Source organism: Pseudophryne corroboree, chromosome 5, assembly GCF_028390025.1.
Source record: "Pseudophryne corroboree isolate aPseCor3 chromosome 5, aPseCor3.hap2, whole genome shotgun sequence".
Taxonomy (NCBI): domain Eukaryota; kingdom Metazoa; phylum Chordata; class Amphibia; order Anura; family Myobatrachidae; genus Pseudophryne; species Pseudophryne corroboree.
The window spans coordinates 699,992,480-700,012,450 of record NC_086448.1 but is presented as its reverse complement, the minus strand read 5'-3'; the positions used below and the strand labels follow the sequence as shown (position 1 = coordinate 700,012,450).

Genomic DNA, 19,971 nt, shown 5'->3' with positions numbered 1-19,971 from the left:
CCGAAGGAGACTGGGCACTCTAAGAAAGAATTAGGACTACCTGGTGTGCACTGGCTCCTCCCTCTATGCCCCTCCTCCAGACCTCAGTTAGAATCTGTGCCCGGCTCGAGCTGGTTGCACACTAGGGGCTCTCCTGAGCTTCTAGTAAAGAAAGTATTTATTAGGTTTTTTATTTTCAGTGAGATCTGCTGGCAACAGACTCACTGCAACGAGGGACTTAGGGGAGAGAAGCGAACCTACCTGCTTGCAGCTAGCTTGGGCTTCTAGGCTACTGGACACCGTTAGCTCCAGAGGGATTGAACACAGGCCCAGCCTCGGTCGTCCGGTCCCGGAGCCGCGCCGCCGTCCCGCTTGCAGAGCCAGAAGCATGAAGATCTTCACGGAAATCGGCGGCTGAAGACTCCGGTCTTCATTAAGGTAGCGCACAGCACTGCAGCTGTGCGCCATTGCTCCCTGTGCACACCACATACTCCGGTCACTGATGGGTGCAGGGCGCTGGGGGGGGGGGGGGGGGGGGCGCCCTGGGCAGCAATTAGAGTACCTTAAAGTGGCTAATCACACATAATATAGCCTAAGAAGCTATATATGTGTAAAATACCCCTGCCTCATTATTATTATAAAAGCGGGAGAAGTCCGCCGAAAAAGGGGCGGGGCTATCTCCCTCAGCACACTGGCGCCATTTCCTCTCACAGCTCCTCTGGAAGGACACTCCCCAGGCTCTCCCCTGCAGTTTCCAGGCTCAGTAGGGTAAAAAAGAGAGGGGGGGCACTAAATTTAGGCGCAAATACTATATATATAGCGGCTATAGGGTAAATCACTTGTGTAGTGTAACTCCCTGCATTATATAGCGCTGTGGTGTGTGCTGGCATACTCTCTCTCTGTCTCCCCAAAGGACTTTGTGGGGTCCTGTCCTCAGTCAGAGCATTCCCTGTGTGTGTGCGGTGTGTCGGTACGGCTGTGTCGACATGTTTGATGAGGAGGCTTATGTGGAGGCGGAGCAAGTGCCGATAAATGTGATGTCACCCCCTGCGGGGTCGACACCTGAGTGGATGGATATGTGGAAGGAATTATGCGACAGTGTCAACTCCTTACATAAAAGGTTTGACGACATAGCAGATGTGGGACAGACGGCTTCTCAGCCCGTGCTTGCCCAGGCGTCTCAAAAGCCATCAGGGGCTCAAAAACGCCCACTACCTCAGATGGCTGACACAGATGTCGACACGGATACTGACTCCAGTGTCGACGATGATGAGACTAGTGTACATTCCAACAGAGCCACCCGTTACATGATTACGGCAATGAAAAATGTGTTGCACATTTCTGACATTAACCCAGGTACCACAAAAAAGGGTATTATGTTTGGGGAGAAAAAGCAACCAGTGGTTTTTCCCCCATCTGATGAGTTGAATGAAGTGTGTGAAGCAGTGGCGGATCTAGACTTAACTTTTAGGGGGTTTTTTTTTTTTAAGAATTATGACTCCTCCCCCTAATCATAGCCCCTCCCACTTAGTAATGCCTTTCCTGTTCGCTTCTAAATTTCCTATTGTTGCCATTACTAATAAAATGTTGCCAGTTAGTGGAGAGAACCCTGCGCACTGGTGATACAGACTGGCGAATCGCCATTCCTTCCATCAGGGGTGGTAGAGGCTAAGACAATAGGGCAATTTAAACATGCATGGGATAGACATAAGGATATTCTTACAAAGAAATAAGGATCAGATAAGGTTAAAGATAAAAAATAATGTAAAAAAAAAAAAAAGGGGGCAGACTAGATGGGCCAAGTGGTTCTTATCTGCCGACAAATTCTGTTTCTACAGCACGCAGAATGAGCCGAAATTCACATTATAGCACACTGTATGAGCTGAAATTCACATTGTAGCACACAGTATGATCCAAAATTCACATTATAGCACACTGAATGAGCCGAAATTCACATTGTAGCACACAGTATGATCCAAAATTCACATTATAGCACACTGTATGAGCCGAAATTCACATTATAGCACGCAGAATGAGCCAAAATTCACGTTCTAGCACGCAGAATGAGCCAAAATTCACATTATAGCACACTGAATGAGCCGAAATTCACATTATAGCACACTGTATGAGCCGAAATTCACATTATAGCACGCAGAATGAGCCAAAATTCACATTATAGCACGCAGAATGAGCCAAAATTCACGTTATAGCACGCAGAATGAGCCAAAATTCACATTATAGCACACTGAATGAGCCGAAATTCACATTATAGCACACTGTATGAGCCGAAATTCACATTATAGCACGCAGAATGAGCCAAAATTCACATTATAGCACGCAGAATGAGCCAAAATTCACGTTATAGCACGCAGAATGAGCCAAAATTCACATCATAGCACACTGAATGAGCCGAAATGCACATCATAGCACACTGAATGAGCCGAAATGCACATCATAGCACGCAGAATGAGCCGAAATGCACATCATAGCATGCAGAATGAGCCGAAATGCACATCATAGCACGCAGAATGAGCCGAAATGCACATTATAGCACGCAGAATGAGCCAAAATTCACGTTATTGCACGCAGAATGAGCCAAAATTCACGTTATTGCACGCAGAATGAGCCAAAATTCACGTTATAGCACGCAGAATGAGCCAAAATTCACGTTATAGCACACTGAATGAGCCGAAATTCACGTTATAGCACACTGAATGAGATGAAATTCACATTATAGCACACTGAATGAGCCGAAATTCACATTGTAGCACACAGTATGATCCAAAATTCACATTATAGCACACTGTATGAGCCGAAATTAACATTATAGCACGCAGAATGAGCCAAAATTCACGTTATTGCACGCAGAATGAGCCAAAATTCACGTTATAGCACGCAGAATGAGTCAAAATTCACATTATAGTACACTGACTGGGCCGAAATTCACATTACAGCACAATGTATGAGCCGAAATTCACATTACAGCATGTAGAATGAGCCGAAATTCACATTACAGTACACTGAATGAGCCAAAATAATGCAGGGACATATACACTTTAGCTAGGAGCGGAGGGGGGAGACATGGAACACAGAGGGGGCACACACACACACTTACTTTAGTTTGGAGGGTAGGAGACATGGCATACACTGGCAGTGACACCTGCGGCAGCCAGCAGCATGAGGAGTCGGATGGAGGCTGGGTGCCGCCGCGGCATTGGGAACGAGGTGGAGAGCGGTGCAGCGCGGCGGGGGACGGGGAGAGAGAGAGAGCGTTCTGACGCGCGTACAGGAAGGAGGGGGCGTGGTCAGAACAGAGGCCGCTCAGCCGCTGTATGCGCGTCAGGACGCTCTCTCTCTCTCCCCTTTCCCCGCCGCGCTGCACCGCTCTCCACCTCGTTCCCAACACCGCGGCGGGACCCGGCCTCCATCCCGGTGCCGGTATGTGTAGGGGGGGCGTTCGCCCTAATCGCCCCCCGCTAAATCCGCCACTGGTGTGAAGAAGCGTGGGCTTCCCCCGATAAGAAATTAGTGATTTCTAAAAAGTTGGTAATGGCGTACCCTTTCCCGCCAGAGGACAGGGTACGTTGGGAGACATCCCCTAGGGTGGATAAAGCGCTCACACGCTTGTCAAAGAAGGTGGCACTACCGTCTCAGGATACGGCCGCCTTAAAGGAGCCTGCGGATAGAAAGCAGGAGGCTATCCTGAAGTCTGTATATACACACTCAGGAATTATACTGAGACCGGCTATTGCTTCAGCATGGATGTGCAGTGCTGCTGCTGCGTGGTCAGATTCCCTGTCTGATAACATTGATACCCTAGACAGGGACACTATATTGCTAACCATAGAGCATATTAAAGACGCAGTCTTATACATGAGAGATGCACAGAAGGATATTTGCCGGCTGGCATCTAGAATTAATGCAATGTCCATTTCTGCCAGGAGAGGATTGTGGACTCGGCAGTGGACAGGTGATGCAGATTCTAAAAGGCACATGGAGGTTTTGCCTTACAAAGGTGAGGAATTGTTTGGGGACGGTCTCTCGGACCTCGTTTCCACAGCAACAGCTGGGAAGTCGACATTTTTACCCCATGTTCCCTCACAGCCAAAGAAAGCACCGTATTATCAGGTACAGTCCTTTCGGCCCCAGAAAGGCAAGCGGGTTAAAGGCGCGTCCTTTCTGCCCAGAGGCAGAGGTAGAGGGAAAAAGCTGCACCATACAGCCACTTCCCAAGAACAAAAGTCCTCTCCCGCTTCCTCTAAGTCCACCGCATGACGCTGGGGCTCCACAGGCGGAGCCAGGTGCGGTGGGGGCCCGTCTCCGGAACTTCAGCGACCAGTGGGCTCGCTCACGGGTGGATCCCTGGATTCTACAAGTGGTATCTCAGGGGTACAAGCTGGAATTCGAGACGTCTCCCCCTCGCCGTTTCCTCAAATCAGCCTTGCCAACAGCTCCCCCAGACAGGGAGGCAGTGCTGGAGGCGATTCACAAGCTGTATTCTCAGCAGGTGATAATCAAGGTACCCCTCCTTCAACAAGGACGGGGTTACTATTCCACAATGTTTGTGGTACCGAAACCGGACGGTTCGGTGAGACCCATTTTAAATTTGAAATCCTTGAACACTTATATAAGAAGGTTCAAGTTCAAAATGGAATCGCTCAGGGCGGTTATTGCAAGCCTAGACGAAGGGGATTACATGGTATCACTGGACATCAAGGATGCTTACCTGCATGTCCCCATTTACCCTCCTCACCAGGAGTACCTCAGATTTGTGGTACAGGACTGTCATTACCAATTCCAGACATTGCCGTTTGGTCTGTCCACGGCACCGAGGGTATTTACCAAGGTAATGGCCGAAATGATGATACTCCTTCGGAAAAAGGGAGTTTTAATTATCCCATACTTGGACGATCTCCTTATAAAGGCGAGGTCCAGGGAGCAGTTGTTGGTCGGCGTAGCACTATCTCGGGAAGTGCTACAACAGCACGGCTGGATTCTGAATATTCCAAAGTCGCAGCTGGTTCCTACAACGCGCCTACTGTTCCTGGGGATGGTTCTGGACACAGACCAGAAAAAAGTGTTTCTCCCGGAAGAGAAAGCCAAGGAGTTGTCATCTCTAGTCAGAGACCTCCTGAAACCAAAACAGGTGTCGGTGCATCACTGCACGCGAGTCCTGGGAAAGATGGTAGCTTCCTACGAAGCAATTCCATTTGGCAGGTTCCATGCAAGGATCTTTCAGTGGGATCTGTTGGACAAGTGGTCCGGAACGCATCTTCAGATGCATCGGCTGATAACCCTGTCTCCAAGGACCAGGGTGTCTCTGCTGTGGTGGCTGCAGAGTGCTCATCTTCTAGAGGGCCGCAGATTTGGCATACAGGACTGGGTCCTGGTGACCACGGATGCCAGCCTTCGAGGCTGGGGGGCAGTCACACAGGGAAGAAACTTCCAAGGACTATGGTCAAGCCAGGAGACTTCCCTACACATAAATATTCTGGAACTAAGGGCCATTTACAATGCCCTAAGTCAGGCAAGACCCCTGCTTCAACACCAGCCGGTGCTGATCCAGTCAGACAACATCACGGCGGTAGCCCATGTAAACCGACAGGGCGGCACAAGAAGCAGGTTGGCGATGGCAGAAGCCACAAGGATTCTCCGATGGGCGGAAAATCACGTGATAGCACTGTCAGCAGTGTTCATTCCGGGAGTGGACAACTGGGAAGCAGACTTCCTCAGCAGACACGACCTCCACCCGGGAGAGTGGGGACTTCATCCAGAAGTCTTCAAAAAGATTGTAAACCGTTGAGAAAGGCCACAGGTGGACATGATGGCGTCCCGCCTCAACAAAAAACTAAAAAGATATTGCGCCAGGTCAAGGGACCCTCAGGCGATAGCTGTGGACGCTCTAGTGACACCGTGGGTGTACCAGTCGGTTTATGTGTTCCCTCCTCTGCCTCTCATATCCAAGGTACTGAGAATAATAAGAAGGAGAGGAGTAAGAACTATACTCGTGGTTCCGGATTGGCCAAGAAGAGCTTGGTACCCAGAACTTCAAGAAATGATCTCAGAGGACCCATGGCCTCTGCCGCTCAGACAGGACCTGCTGCAGCAGGGGCCCTGTCTGTTCCAAGACTTACCGCGGCTGCGTTTGACGGCATGGCGGTTGAACACCGGATCCTAAAAGAAAAGGGCATTCCGGAGGAAGTCATTCCTACACTGATTAAAGCTAGGAAAGATGTGACCGCAAAACATTATCACCGCATATGGCGGAAATATGTTGCTTGGTGTGAGGCCAGGAAGGCCCCAACGGAGGAATTTCAGCTAGGTCGATTTCTGCACTTCCTACAGTCAGTGGTGACTATGGGCCTAAAATTGGGTTCCATTAAGGTCCAGATTTCGGCTCTGTCGATTTTCTTCCAAAAAGAACTGGCTTCACTGCCTGAAGTTCAGACTTTTGTAAAAGGAGTGCTGCATATTCAGCCCCCTTTTGTGCCCCCAGTGGCACCTTGGGATCTCAACGTGGTGTTGGATTTCCTAAAGTCGCATTGGTTTGAGCCACTTAAAACCGTGGAGATAAAGTTCCTCACGTGGAAGGTGGTCATGCTGTTGGCCTTGGCGTCGGCCAGGCGTGTATCAGAATTGGTGGCTTTGTCATGTAAAAGCCCTTATCTGATTTTTCATATGGATAGGGCGGAATTGAGAACTCGTTCCCAATTCCTTCCTAAGGTGGTATCAGCTTTTTATGTGAACCAACCTATTGTGGTGCCTGCGGCTACTCGGGACTTGGAGGATTCCAAGTTGCTGAACGTAGTCAGGGCCCTGAAAATATATGTTTCCAGGACGGCTAGAGTCAGAAAAACTGACTCGCTATTTATCCTGTATGCACCCAACAAGCTGGGTGCTCCTGCTTCAAAGCAGACTATTGCTCGCTAGATCTGTAGCACGATTCAACTTGCACATTCGGCGGCTGGACTGCCGCAGCCTAAATCTGTAAAAGCCCATTCCACGAGGAAGGTGGGCTCTTCTTGGGCGGCTGCCCGAGGGGTCTCGGCTTTACAACTTTGCCGAGCTGCTACTTGGTCGGGTTCAAACACGTTTGCAAAATTCTACAAGTTTGATACCCTGGCTGAGGAGGACCTTGAGTTTGCTCATTCGGTGCTGCAGAGTCATCCGCACTCTCCCGCCCGTTTGGGAGCTTTGGTATAATCCCCATGGTCCTTACGGAGTTCCCAGCATCCACTAGGACGTCAGAGAAAATAAGAATTTACTCACCGGTAATTCTATTTCTCGTAGTCCGTAGTGGATGCTGGGCGCCCATCCCAAGTGCGGATTGTCTGCAATACTTGTATATAGTTATTGCCTAACTAAAGGGTTATTGTTTGGAGCCATCTATTCGAGAGGCTCAGTTGTTGTTCATACTGTTCACTGGGTATAGTATCACGAGTTGTACGGTGTGATTGGTGTGGCTGGTATGAGTCTTACCCGGGATTCCAAATCCTTTCCTTATTGTGTCAGCTCTTCCGGGCACAGGCCCTCATTCCGAGTTGATCGGTCGCAAGGCGAATTTAGCAGAGTTACACACGCTAAGCCTACGCCTACTGGGAGTGTATCTTAGCTTCTTAAAATTGCGACCGATGTATTCGCAATATTGCGATTACAAACTACTTTGCAGTTTCTGAGTAACTTCAACCTTACTCTGCCTGTGCGATCAGTTCAGTGCTTGTCGTTCCTGGTTTGACGTCACAAACACACCCAGCGTTCGCTCAGACACTCCCCCGTTTCTCCAGCCACTCCTGCGTTTTTTCCGGAAACGGTAGCGTTTTCATCCACACGCCCATAAAACGCCGTGTTTCCGCCCAGTAACACCCATTTCCTGTCAATCACATTACGATCGCCGGAGCGATGAAAAAGCCGTGAGTAAAAATACTATCTTCATTGTTAAATTACTTGGCGCAGTGCGAATATTGCGCATGCGTACTAAGCGGATTTTCATTGCGATGCGATGAAAAATACCGACCGATCAACTCGGAATGAGGGCCACAGTTTCCCTAACTGAGGTCTGGAGGAGGGGCATAGAGGGAGGAGCCAGTGCACACCAGGTAGTCCTAATTCTTTCTTAGAGTGCCCAGTCTCCTTCGGAGCCGCTATTCCCCATGGTCCTTACGGAGTTCCCAGCATCCACTACGGACTACGAGAAAGGTGAGTAAATTCTTATTTTTTTCAGACTACTACTTTTACAAATTAATAATAATAATAATAATAATAATAATAATAATGTTTATTTATATAACTCTTTTCTATGAGAAGACTCAAAGAGGGAGATTCAATTGTTTTGAATGGCACTCTAAGTAATGGGGTCCGACACAGCTATTCAATTGTTGCTCCTATGGGGCACGACTGCCGCAGACGCCCATTACTTGTTGTGCTTGTCAGCCCAAAAGCACCAGGTTAAGCCATGTAACCCACCTAAACCACTGGTTAGGGTGCCCAAAACATGGACGTTTCACTGATTTCTGTTCGCCACCTCAGGATTGCGCGAGCAGAAGTATCGGCGTACGTGACATTCGCGCTTGACTGCAGCAACAACTGAATTGCTCCGTCGGGCGTCCAAAAGCAATTGAATCTCCCCAAAGCACTTTACATATGCAGCAAAAATGTATAGCAAAAGCGGCAGCCATCTTTGGCGCACTACAAAGGTTACAGCGGCAACATTTATATGAAGTTCAAAGACGTGATACAAGATACCCAAAGAATCATCGTTACTGCAGATTATTTATCCCACACATAAAAGCACCTACTAAATATATAGGGCGGGATTCAAATCTTCTGTTCCTCCCTCCCGCCCCCATCACCCCCGCCGGCAGTATTCAAATGTTGCTGCCGATGGGTGCGATATCAGCATTTCAGCTCGCCACCCCCAAGGGTGGTGAGCTGAAATACGCGAAAAGTGACCCGTTTGGACGCCCAACGGGACTTTCTGCGATCGGCCCTTGACTTTAGTCAGGTTTAGCCACTTTACGCGGCTAAACCCATCTCTTTTGGGCGCGATAAGCGCGATAACGGGTTCAATAGAATATCGCCACGCGATCTCCTGTCACTTTAGATGGGAGATCGGGGGCAATAAAACATATAAATCCCGCCCAAAGTGTGCCAGCTAAATAATATATTTAATATATATTGCAAATGTGTTACAGGTATATGCCACTGTATCCATGCATCACATTCTCTTCAGAGCTTGCAGCTGCTTTGTCATCTTGTGTAATAATATGTGAAGCATGCCTGGGAAAGAAAGCAGAGAGGTCACAACAATGGGTTCCCAAGCAAACAATGTCCATTAGAGAACACTGGAAAAACTGGAAATAAAAAGCATGGCAGAGAATCATTGAATCTGAGGGATTACTCATTACCTCACTGCTTACTGACAGATGCGTACACCAAACCCATGCTTTCACAAATAGCATAACTGACACGATGTGCTTTGCCATTTGCACCTTTTTCCCTATATCAACTGGCTGAGAATTGTGCAAGGTACTGGTGCCATTTCTGATGAAGCGGGGATGGTGGTGGTGGTGGTGTTGGGGGGGGGGGGGGTTTAATACATTAAAATTTGGTTTTATACAGTGGAAAGTCCATTCAGCTATATGATTTACACATAACTTTAAATGTTGGGCAGATCTGGGCTTTAAGATGTTTTGCAGTCACTGTCCCCTGCAGCTGATTGACACTGACTGTATGTATTCTGCCCAGAGGCACAGACTGTGTGTGTGTGTCACATTAGGCATTTGTGTCTATGTGTGTGTGGTCACCTGTTGGGGCGATCCAGCATCCAGACCTTCCAGGCGCAGACACTAGCGCTCCCACTCCTGCTTCATTGCTAATGCACCAGCGGGTCTCACAGGCAGAATCAGCAGAGGCGGCTCATATTCTGGAGCTGGCGGCTACACTTGCACTCACACTCCCTCTCCTTAGCAATGGCGGCGACGGGTTCACAGGCGGCATTACCGCACAGGGGGCTGTGCTATGTAACACCAAATGGCCTGCGCCACCGCTCCCCGTTCCTTACAGAGGTGGCGGCGGGACACAGGCGCCAGTGGCCAGCAGAACTCTCACTACTCCATCACTCACTAAAACGGTCGTACTTGGGGGTGTGCTGCATGATGGTGCACCTTCAGTGCAGTTGCGCTGTGGTCAAAGCACCATCAGCACACACCTAGTTATAGCCCTGACAAAGAGGTTGTGGAATCTTACTAAGAATGACTGCATAGATGATCGGTCATCCGTTGTTACACAGAGAACATCTTTAGGAAGGATCTGTAACCCCTTTATCAACTGTGGAATCCATGCTTTCGTCTAATCATACAGGATGAGAGCACCGGGGCTAGGAGAGTGCCCAGTTCATTTGTACCACATACACACTACTTTTATGTAGATTTATTTTATCATTCTAGAGCAAAGAAGTTAATATTCCAGGCATGATCAATGTTTGATTATGACGGGCGTTTTGGCAGGTAGAGAGCCACATGTTGTCTAAGCTTTGTGTAAATACAAGATATGTGATTTTTTTTTTAAAGTTTATTTTATTTTGGGCTGAGTTATTTGAAACTATTCTGTTTCCCCTTCCTCCCCAGTCCCACACTAACGATGGCGCACAGGAATCTAACAGGTGGCTGTAATGTTAATTGTGGTTGTAAAATTCATGAATACGAGCCAGTGTGTGGATCAGATGGAATTACCTACTTTAATCCTTGTCTCGCTGGATGCATCAGTGTGGGAAATCAGACCATAGCAGTAAGTACAGCATTCTCCTCTTTCTGACTCTTGGCGAAGACACATATTTATGTCAGAGTGGCCTGTGCTCTTATTGTCATTGTACATCTGTAAGAAGAGTCAGTAAATGGTATTTTACACCGCACATCTTAATAAATACAGTGGGGTACATTTACTAACATTCGTAATTCCCGAAAATAGGTCAAAGTTCAATCACGAATGACATCGACAGTGTAAAACTGCAACTTTTTGAATTTATTACGATGGATTTACTAAGCTGTCGTATTCGTGTTTTTCTTTTCTTCCGATGTCGATGTCATTCGTTTTTTTTTTACCTAATTTTACGGCAGTGATTAGCAAAACACTGCCTTTTTTTTTTTACAATCAATCTCGGCCGGATCTGTGTGATCCGTGCTGGGGTTCTTTTTTTTTTTTTTTTTTAATTAAACAATGTAAAATCCCCAAAAAAATTGCGTGGGGTCCCCCCTCCTAAGCATAACCAGCCTCGGGCTCTTTGAGCCGATCCTGGTTGCAGAAATATGGGGAAAAAAATGACAGGGGTTCCCCCATATTTAAGCAACCAGCATCGGGCTCTGCGCCTGGTCCTGGTCCCAAAAATACGGGGGACAAAAAGAGTAGGGGTCCCCCGTATTTTTAAAACCAGCACCGGGCTCCACTAGCTGGACAGATAATGCCACAGCCGGGGGTCACTTTTATATAGTGCCCTGCGGCCGTGGCATCAAAAATCCAACTAGTCACCCCTGGCCGGGGTACCCTGGGGGAGTGGGGACCCCTTCAATCAAGGGGTCCCCCCCCCCCAGCCACCCAAGGGCCAGGGGTGAAGCCCGAGGCTGTCCCCCCCCATCCAATGGGCTGCGGATGGGAGGGCTGATAGCCTTTGTTGTAAAATAAAAGATATTGTTTTTAGTAGCAGTACTACAAGTCCCAGCAAGCCTCCCCCGCATGCTGGTACTTGGAGAACCACAAGTACCAGCATGCGGCGGAAAAACGGGCCCGCTGGTACCTGTAGTACTACCACTAAAAAAATACCCAAAAAAACACAAGACACACACACCGTGAAAGTATAATTTTATTACATACATACACACATACATACATACATACTTACCTTATGTTCTCACGCAGGTCGGTCCTCTTCTCCAGTAGAATCCAAGGGGTACCTGTTGAAAAAATTATACTCACGAGATCCAGGGGTCCAGGCTCCTCGGGAAATCCAGGGATAATCCACGTACTTGAATAAAACAAAAAAACGGTTGCCCGACCACGAACTGAAAGGTGACCCATGTTTGCACATGGGTCACCTTCCCACGAATGCCAGAAACCCACTTTGCCTTCTGGCTAAGTGGGTTTCTTCAGCCAATCAGGGAGTGCCACGTTGTAGCACTCTCCTGATCAGCTGTGTGCTCCTGTCTTCACTGACAGGCAGCACACGGCAGTGTTACAATGTAGCGCCTATGCGCTACATTGTAACCAATGATGGGAACTTTCTGCCCTGCGGTTGACCTAAAGTGACGTCACCGCTGAGCAGAAAGTTCCCATCATTGGTTACAATGTAGCGCATAGGCGCTACATTGTAACACTGCCGTGTGCTGCCTGTCAGTGAGGACAGGACCACACAGCTGATCAGGAGAGTGCTACAACGTGGCACTCCCTGATTGGCTGAAGAAACCCACTTAGCCAGAAGGCAAAGTGGGTTTCTGGCATTCGTGGGAAGGTGACCCATGTGCAAACATGGGTCACCTTTCAGTTCGTGGTCGGGCAACCGTTTTTTTGTTTTATTCAAGTACGTGGATTATCCCTGGATTTGCCGAGGAGCCTGGACCCGGGATCTGGTGAGTAGAATTTATTCAACAGGTACCCCTTGGATTCTACTGGAGAAGAGGACCGACCTGCGTGGGAACATAAGGTAAGTATGTATGTATGTGTGTATGTATGTAATAAAATTATACTTTCACGGTGTGTGTGTCTTGTGTTTTTTTGGGTATTTTTTTAGTGGTAGTACTACAGGTACCAGCGGGCCCGTTTTTCCGCCGCATGCTGGTACTTGTGGTTCTCCAAGTACCAGCATGCGGGGGAGGCTTGCTGGGACTTGTAGTACTGCTACTAAAAACAATATCTTTTATTTTACAACAAAGGCTATCAGCCCTCCCATCCGCAGCCCATTGGATGGGGGGGGACAGCCTCGGGCTTCACCCCTGGCCCTTGGGTGGCTGGGGGGGGGGGACCCCTTGATTGAAGGGGTTCCCACTCCCCCAGGGTACCCCGGCCAGGGGTGACTAGTTGGATTTTTGATGCCACGGCCGCAGGGCACTATATAAAAGTGACCCCCGGCTGTGGCATTATCTGTCCAGCTAGTGGAGCCCGGTGCTGGTTTTAAAAATACGGGGGACCCCTACTCTTTTTGTCCCCCGTATTTTTGGGACCAGGACCAGGCGCAGAGCCCGATGCTGGTTGCTTAAATATGGGGGAACCCCTGTCATTTTTTTCACCATATTTCTGCAACCAGGATCGGCTCAAAGAGCCCGAGGCTGGTTATGCTTAGGAGGGGGGACCCTACGCAATTTTTTTTGTAAAAATAAGCACTTTCCCACCCCTTCCCACTGATATACATGCACGGATCTCATGGATCCGTGCATGCCTATCCAAACACGAATAAAAAAAAAAGTTCTGTTTTTTTTTAGCACTTTTTTACGAGTTGTAATTTTTCACGGCAGTGTTTGTTCTTTTTTTGCTTTGCACTTCTTAGTAAATGACCGAGATTCATACTTAAACAGCCGCGTTTTGACCGATGGTGTATTCATTCGTAATTTTTTACCTGAACTAGCAAAAAATTACGAATGCCCTCATCACTGCCGTGATTAGTGTTTAGTAAATGACCGAGATTAACCGAGATGACACTTTGAAGAAAAAACGGCATCTCGGTCAAAATCGGGAGCTTAGTAAATATACCCCAGTGTGCTCACGTAATTATAAATGCTGTTATTTTTCCCTTTTTAAAATCAATTGGGAATCTTGATTACTGCCATGGACAATACAGATGTGAAATAGGAATAGATTGCAGCAGCCAGAATAATAATAGTAATAGTTGAGGCCGTATGGCATCATCAGTATTTTGCACCAGGTGCAAGCACATACGCATCTGTGTTCTAATTTGGTTCTAAGGGTGGGATGTAATGGAGTCCCAGTTCGCCCGACGTTTGGACATTTTTTTAAAGGGGCAATCATTTACAATTATAGTTATGCCTTGTAAATGACTGCCCCTTAAAAAAAACCTCAGAGTTTGGCCGGCATCTGGCATGTCGGGCGAACTCGAACTCCATTGTATCTCGCCCTAAGTTGCATTTACATGAACAATCCGTACTGTTGTCAGCCTACACTTGTGTGTCCCCTCTCTTTCTAAGTGTAAGGAGTTTTAAGTACCCAGTGTGACGAAAGCTGCATACAGATGGAAGAACATCATTTATTGTGCGCATGCGCAGTCCGAAAATTAATATTTTTGCTAACAAATGACACGTGCATCCAATTCTCCATTAGGCCCAGAGTGCTGTAAGTGCTCACTGTAAGATGTGAGATGTACAGGTAGTGTCACATGTGAGATATGAGATGTATAGGTAGTGTCACGTGTGAGATATGAGATGTACAGGTAGTGTCAATTGTGAGATGTACAGGTAGTGTCACATGTGAGATATGAGATGTACAGGCATTGTCACATGTGAGATGTACAGGTAGTGTCACATGTGAGATATCAGATGTACAGATAGTGTCATATGTGAGATGTACAGGTAGTGTCACATGTGAGATATGAGATGTACAGGCCGTGTCAGATGTGAGATGTACAGGTAGTGTCAAATGTAAGATGTGAGATGTACAGGTAGTGTCACATGTGAGATATGAGATGTACAGGTAGTGTCACATCTGAGATATGAGATGTACAGGTAGTGTCACATGTGAGATGTACAGGTAGTGTCACATGTGAAATATGAGATGTACAGGTAGTGTCACATGTAAGATGTACAGGTAGTGTCACATGTGAGATGTACAGGCAGTGTCACATGTAAGATGTGAGATGTACAGGTAGTGTCACATGTGAGATGTACAGGTAGTGTCACATGTGAGATGTACAGGCAGTGTCACATGTCAGATGTGAGATGTACAGGTAGTGTCACATGTGAAATATGAGATGTACAGGTAGTGTCACATGTACGATGTGAGATGTTACAGGTAGTGTCACATGTGAGATGTACAGGTAGTGTCACATGTGAGATATGAGATGTACAGGTAGTGTCACGTGAGATGTACAGGTAGTGTCACATGTGAGATATGAGATGTATAGGTAGTATCACATGTGAGATATGAGATGTACAGGTAGTGTCACTTGTGAGATGTACAGGTAGTGTTACATCTGAGATATGAGATGTACAGGCATTGTCACATGTGAGATGTACAGGTAGTGTCACATGTGAGATATCAGATGTACAGGTAGTGTCACATGTGAGATGTACAAGTAGTGTCACATGTGAGATGTACAGGTAGTGTCACATGTGAGATATGAGATGTACAGGCAGTGTCACATGTGAGATGTACAGGTAGTGTCACATGTAAGATGTGAGATGTACAGGTAGTATCACATGTGAGATATGAGATGTACAGGTAGTGTCACATGTGAGATGTACAGGTAGTGTCACATGTGAAATATGAGATGTACAGGTAGTGTCACATGTGAGATGTACAGGCCGTGTCACATGTAAGATGTGAGATGTACAGGTAGTGTCACATGTGAAATATGAGATGTACAGGTATTGTCACATGTACAATGTGAGATGTACAGGCAGTGTCACATGTGAGATGTACAGGTAGTGTCACATGTAAGATGTGAGATGTACAGGTAGTGTCACATGTGAGATATGAGATGTACAGGTAGTGTCACGTGAGATGTACAGGTATTGTCACATATGAGATGTACAGGTAGTGTCACGTGAGATGTACAGGTAGTGTCACGTGAGATGTACAGGTAGGGTCACATGTGAGATGTACAGGTAGTGTCACATGTGAGATGTGAGATGTACAGGTAGTGTCACATGTAAGATTTACAGGTAGTATCACATGTGAGATATTAGATGTACAGGTAGTGTCACATGTGAGATATGAGATGCACAGGTAGTGTCACATGTGAGATATGAGATGCACAGGTAGTGTCACATGTGAGATATGAGATGCACAGGTGTCACATGTGAAATATTAGATGTACAGGTAGTGTTACATGTGAGATATGAGATGCACAGGTAGTGTCACATGTGAGATATTAGATGTACAGGTAGTGTCACATGTGAGATATGAGATGTACAGGTAGTGTTACATGTGAGATATGAGATGTACAGGTAGTGTCACATGTGAGATATGAGATGCACAGGTAGTGTCACATGTGAGATATTAGATGCACAGGTAGTGTCACATGTGAGATACTAGATGTACAGGTACTGTCACATGTGAGATATGAGATGTACACGTAGTGTCACATGTGAGATATTAGATGTACAGGTAGTGTCACATGTGAGATATTAGATGTACAGGTAGTGTCACATGTGAGATATGAGATGTACAGGTAGTGTTACATGTGAGATATGAGATGCACAGGTAGTGTCACATGTGAGATATGAGATGTACAGGTAGTGTCACATGTGAGATATGAGATGTACAGTTAGTGTCACATGTGAGATATGAGATGCACAGGTAGTGTCACATGTGAGATATTAGATGTACAGGTAGTGTCACATGTGAGATATGAGATGTACACGTAGGGGTAAATTTACTAAGATTCGTAATTTCCGTAAAAAGGTCAAAGTTCAATCACGAATGACATCGACAGTGTAAAACTGCAACTTTTTGAATTGATTACGATGGATTTACTAAGCTGTCGTATTCGGGTTTTTCTTTTCTTCCGATGTCGATGTCATTCGTTTTTTTTTACCTATTTTTACGGCAGTGATTAGCAAAACACTGCCGTTTTTTTTTACAATCAATCTCGGCCGGATCTGTGTGATCCGTGCTGGGGTTCTTATTTTTTTTTTTTTTTTATTAAACAATGTAAAATCCCCCAAAAAAATGCGTGGGGTCCCCCCTCCTAAGCATAACCAGCCTCGGGCTCTTTGAGCCGATCCTGGTTGCAGAAATATGGGGGAAAAATTGACAGGGGTTCCCCCATATTTAAGCAACCAGCATCGGGCTCTGCGCCTGGTCCTGGTTCCAAAAATACGGGGGACAAAAAGAGTAGGGGTCCCCCGTATTTTTAAAACCAGCACCGGGCTCCACTAGCTGGACAGATAATGCCACAGCCGGGGGTCACTTTTATACAGTGCCCTGCGGCCGTGGCATCAAAAATCCAACTAGTCACCCCTGGCCGGGGTACCCTGGGGGAGTGGGGACCCCTTCAATCAAGGGGTCCCCCCCCCCCAGCCACCCAAGGGCCAGGGGTGAAGCCCGAGGCTGTCCCCCCCCATCCAATGGGCTGCGGATGGGGAGGCTGATAGCCATTTGTGATAATGAAAAGATATTGTTTTTAGTAGCAGTACTACAAGTCCCAGCAAGCCTCCCCCGCATGCTGGTACTTGGAGAACCACAAGTACCAGCATGCGGCGGAAAAACGGGCCCGCTGGTACCTGTAGTACTACCACTAAAAAAATACCCAAAAAAACACAAGACACACACACCGTGAAAGTATAATTTTATTACATACATACACACATACATACATACTTACCTTATGTTCTCACGCAGGTCGGTCCTCTTCTCCAGTAGAATCCAAGGGCTACCTGTTGAAGAAATTCTACTCACCAGATCCATGGGTCCAGGCTCCTCGGCAAATCCAGGGTTAATCCACGTACTTGAATAAATAAAAAAAAACGGTGTCCCGACCACGAACTGAAAGGGGACCCATGTTTGCACATGGGTCACCTTCCCACGAATGCCAGAAACCCACTTTGACTTCTGTCTAAGTGGGTTTCTTCAGCCAATCAGGGAGTGCCACGTTGTAGCACTCTCCTGATCAGCTGTGTGCTGCTGTCCTCACTGACAGGCAGCACGCGGCAGTGTTACAATGTAGCGCCTATGCGCTACATTGTAACCAATGATGGGAACTTTCTGCCCTGCGGTTGACCTAAAGTGACGTCACCGCTGAGCAGAAAGTTCCCAGCATTGGTTACAATGGAGCGCATAGGCGCTACATTGTAACACTGCCGCGTGCTGCCTGTCAGTGAGGACAGCAGCACACAGCTGATCAGGAGAGTGCTACAACGTGGCACTCCCTGATTGGCTGAAGAAACCCACTTAGACAGAAGTCAAAGTGGGTTTCTGGCATTCGTGGGAAGGTGACCCATGTGCAAACATGGGTCCCCTTTCAGTTCGTGGTCGGGACACCGTTTTTTTTTATTTATTCAAGTACGTGGATTAACCCTGGATTTGCCGAGGAGCCTGGACCCATGGATCTGGTGAGTAGAATTTCTTCAACAGGTAGCCCTTGGATTCTACTGGAGAAGAGGACCGACCTGCGTGAGAACATAAGGTAAGTATGTATGTATGTGTGTATGTATGTAATAAAATTATACTTTCACGGTGTGTGTGTCTTGTGTTTTTTTGGGTATTTTTTTAGTGGTAGTACTACAGGTACCAGCGGGCCCGTTTTTCCGCCGCATGCTGGTACTTGTGGTTCTCCAAGTACCAGCATGCGGGGGAGGCTTGCAGGGACTTGTAGTACTGCTACTAAAAACAATATCTTTTCATTATCACAAATGGCTATCAGCCTCCCCATCCGCAGCCCATTGGATGGGGGGGGGGACAGCCTCGGGCTTCACCCCTGGCCCTTGGGTGGCTGGGGGGGGGGACCCCTTGATTGAAGGGGTCCCCACTCCCCCAGGGTACCCCGGCCAGGGGTGACTAGTTGGATTTTTGATGCCACGGCCGCAGGGCACTGTATAAAAGTGACCCCCGGCTGTGGCATTATCTGTCCAGCTAGTGGAGCCCGGTGCTGGTTTTAAAAATACGGGGGACCCCTACTCTTTTTGTCCCCCGTATTTTTGGAACCAGGACCAGGCGCAGAGCCCGATGCTGGTTGCTTAAATATGGGGGAACCCCTGTCATTTTTTTCCCCATATTTCTGCAACCAGGATCGGCTCAAAGAGCCCGAGGCTGGTTATGCTTAGGAGGGGGGACCCCACGCAATTTTTTTGGCAAAAATAAGCACTTTCCCACTGATATACATGCACGGATCTCATGGATCCCTGCATGCATCTCAAATCACGGAAAAAAAAAAGCAGGTCTGTTTTTTTTAGGACTTTTTTACGAGTTGTAATTTTTCACGGCAGTGTTTTGTGTTTTTTTGCTTTGCACTTCTTAGTAAATGACCGAGATTCATATCTAAACAGGCGTAATTTGACCGATGGTGTATTCATTCGTAATTTTTTACCTGAACTAGCAAAAAATTACGAATGCCCTCATCACTGCCGTGATTAGTGTTTAGTAAATGACCGAGATTAACCGAGATGACACTTTGAAGAAAAAACGGCATCTCGGTCAAAATCGGGAGCTTAGTAAATATACCCCGTAGTGTCACATGTGAGATATTAGATGTACAGGTAGTGTCACGTGAGATATACAGGTAGTGTCACATGTGAGATATGAGATGTACAGGTAGTGTCACATGTGAGATATGAGATGTACAGGTAGTGTCACATGTCAGATATTAGATGTACAGGTACTGTCACATGTGAGATGCACAGGTAGTGTCACATGTGAGATATGAGATGCACAGGTAGTGTCACATGTGAGATATTATATGTACAGGTAGTGTCACATGTAAGATGTGAGCTGTACAGGTAGTGTCACATGTGAGATGTACAGGTAGTGTCACATGTGAGATGTACAGGTAGTGTCACATGTGAGATGTACAGGTAGTGTCACATGTGAGATGTACAGGTAGTGTCACATGTAAGATGTGAGCTGTACAGGTAGTGTCACATGTGGGATGTACAGGTAGTGTCACATGTGAGATGTACAGGTAGTGTCACATGTAAGATGTGAGCTGTACAGGTAGTGTCACATGTGGGATGTACAGGTAGTGTCACATGTAAGATGTGAGCTGTACAGGTAGTGTCACATGTGGGATGTACAGGTAGTGTCACATGTGAGATGTACAGGTAGTGTCACAAAGCGGCT

General features: G+C 47.1%; 1 protein-coding gene across 2 annotated transcripts in view; it reads left to right on the top strand.

The window, feature by feature from the left end:
- SLCO5A1 (solute carrier organic anion transporter family member 5A1) overlaps positions 1-19,971 on the top strand; it is a 251,060-nt gene that overhangs the window by 187,549 nt on the left and 43,540 nt on the right. For both annotated transcript variants that reach the window (XM_063923884.1, XM_063923885.1), the window contains exon 7: positions 10,605-10,764. In XM_063923884.1, coding sequence (XP_063779954.1) covers positions 10,605-10,764 — 160 coding nt within the window. The remainder of the gene's footprint in view (positions 1-10,604; positions 10,765-19,971) is intronic.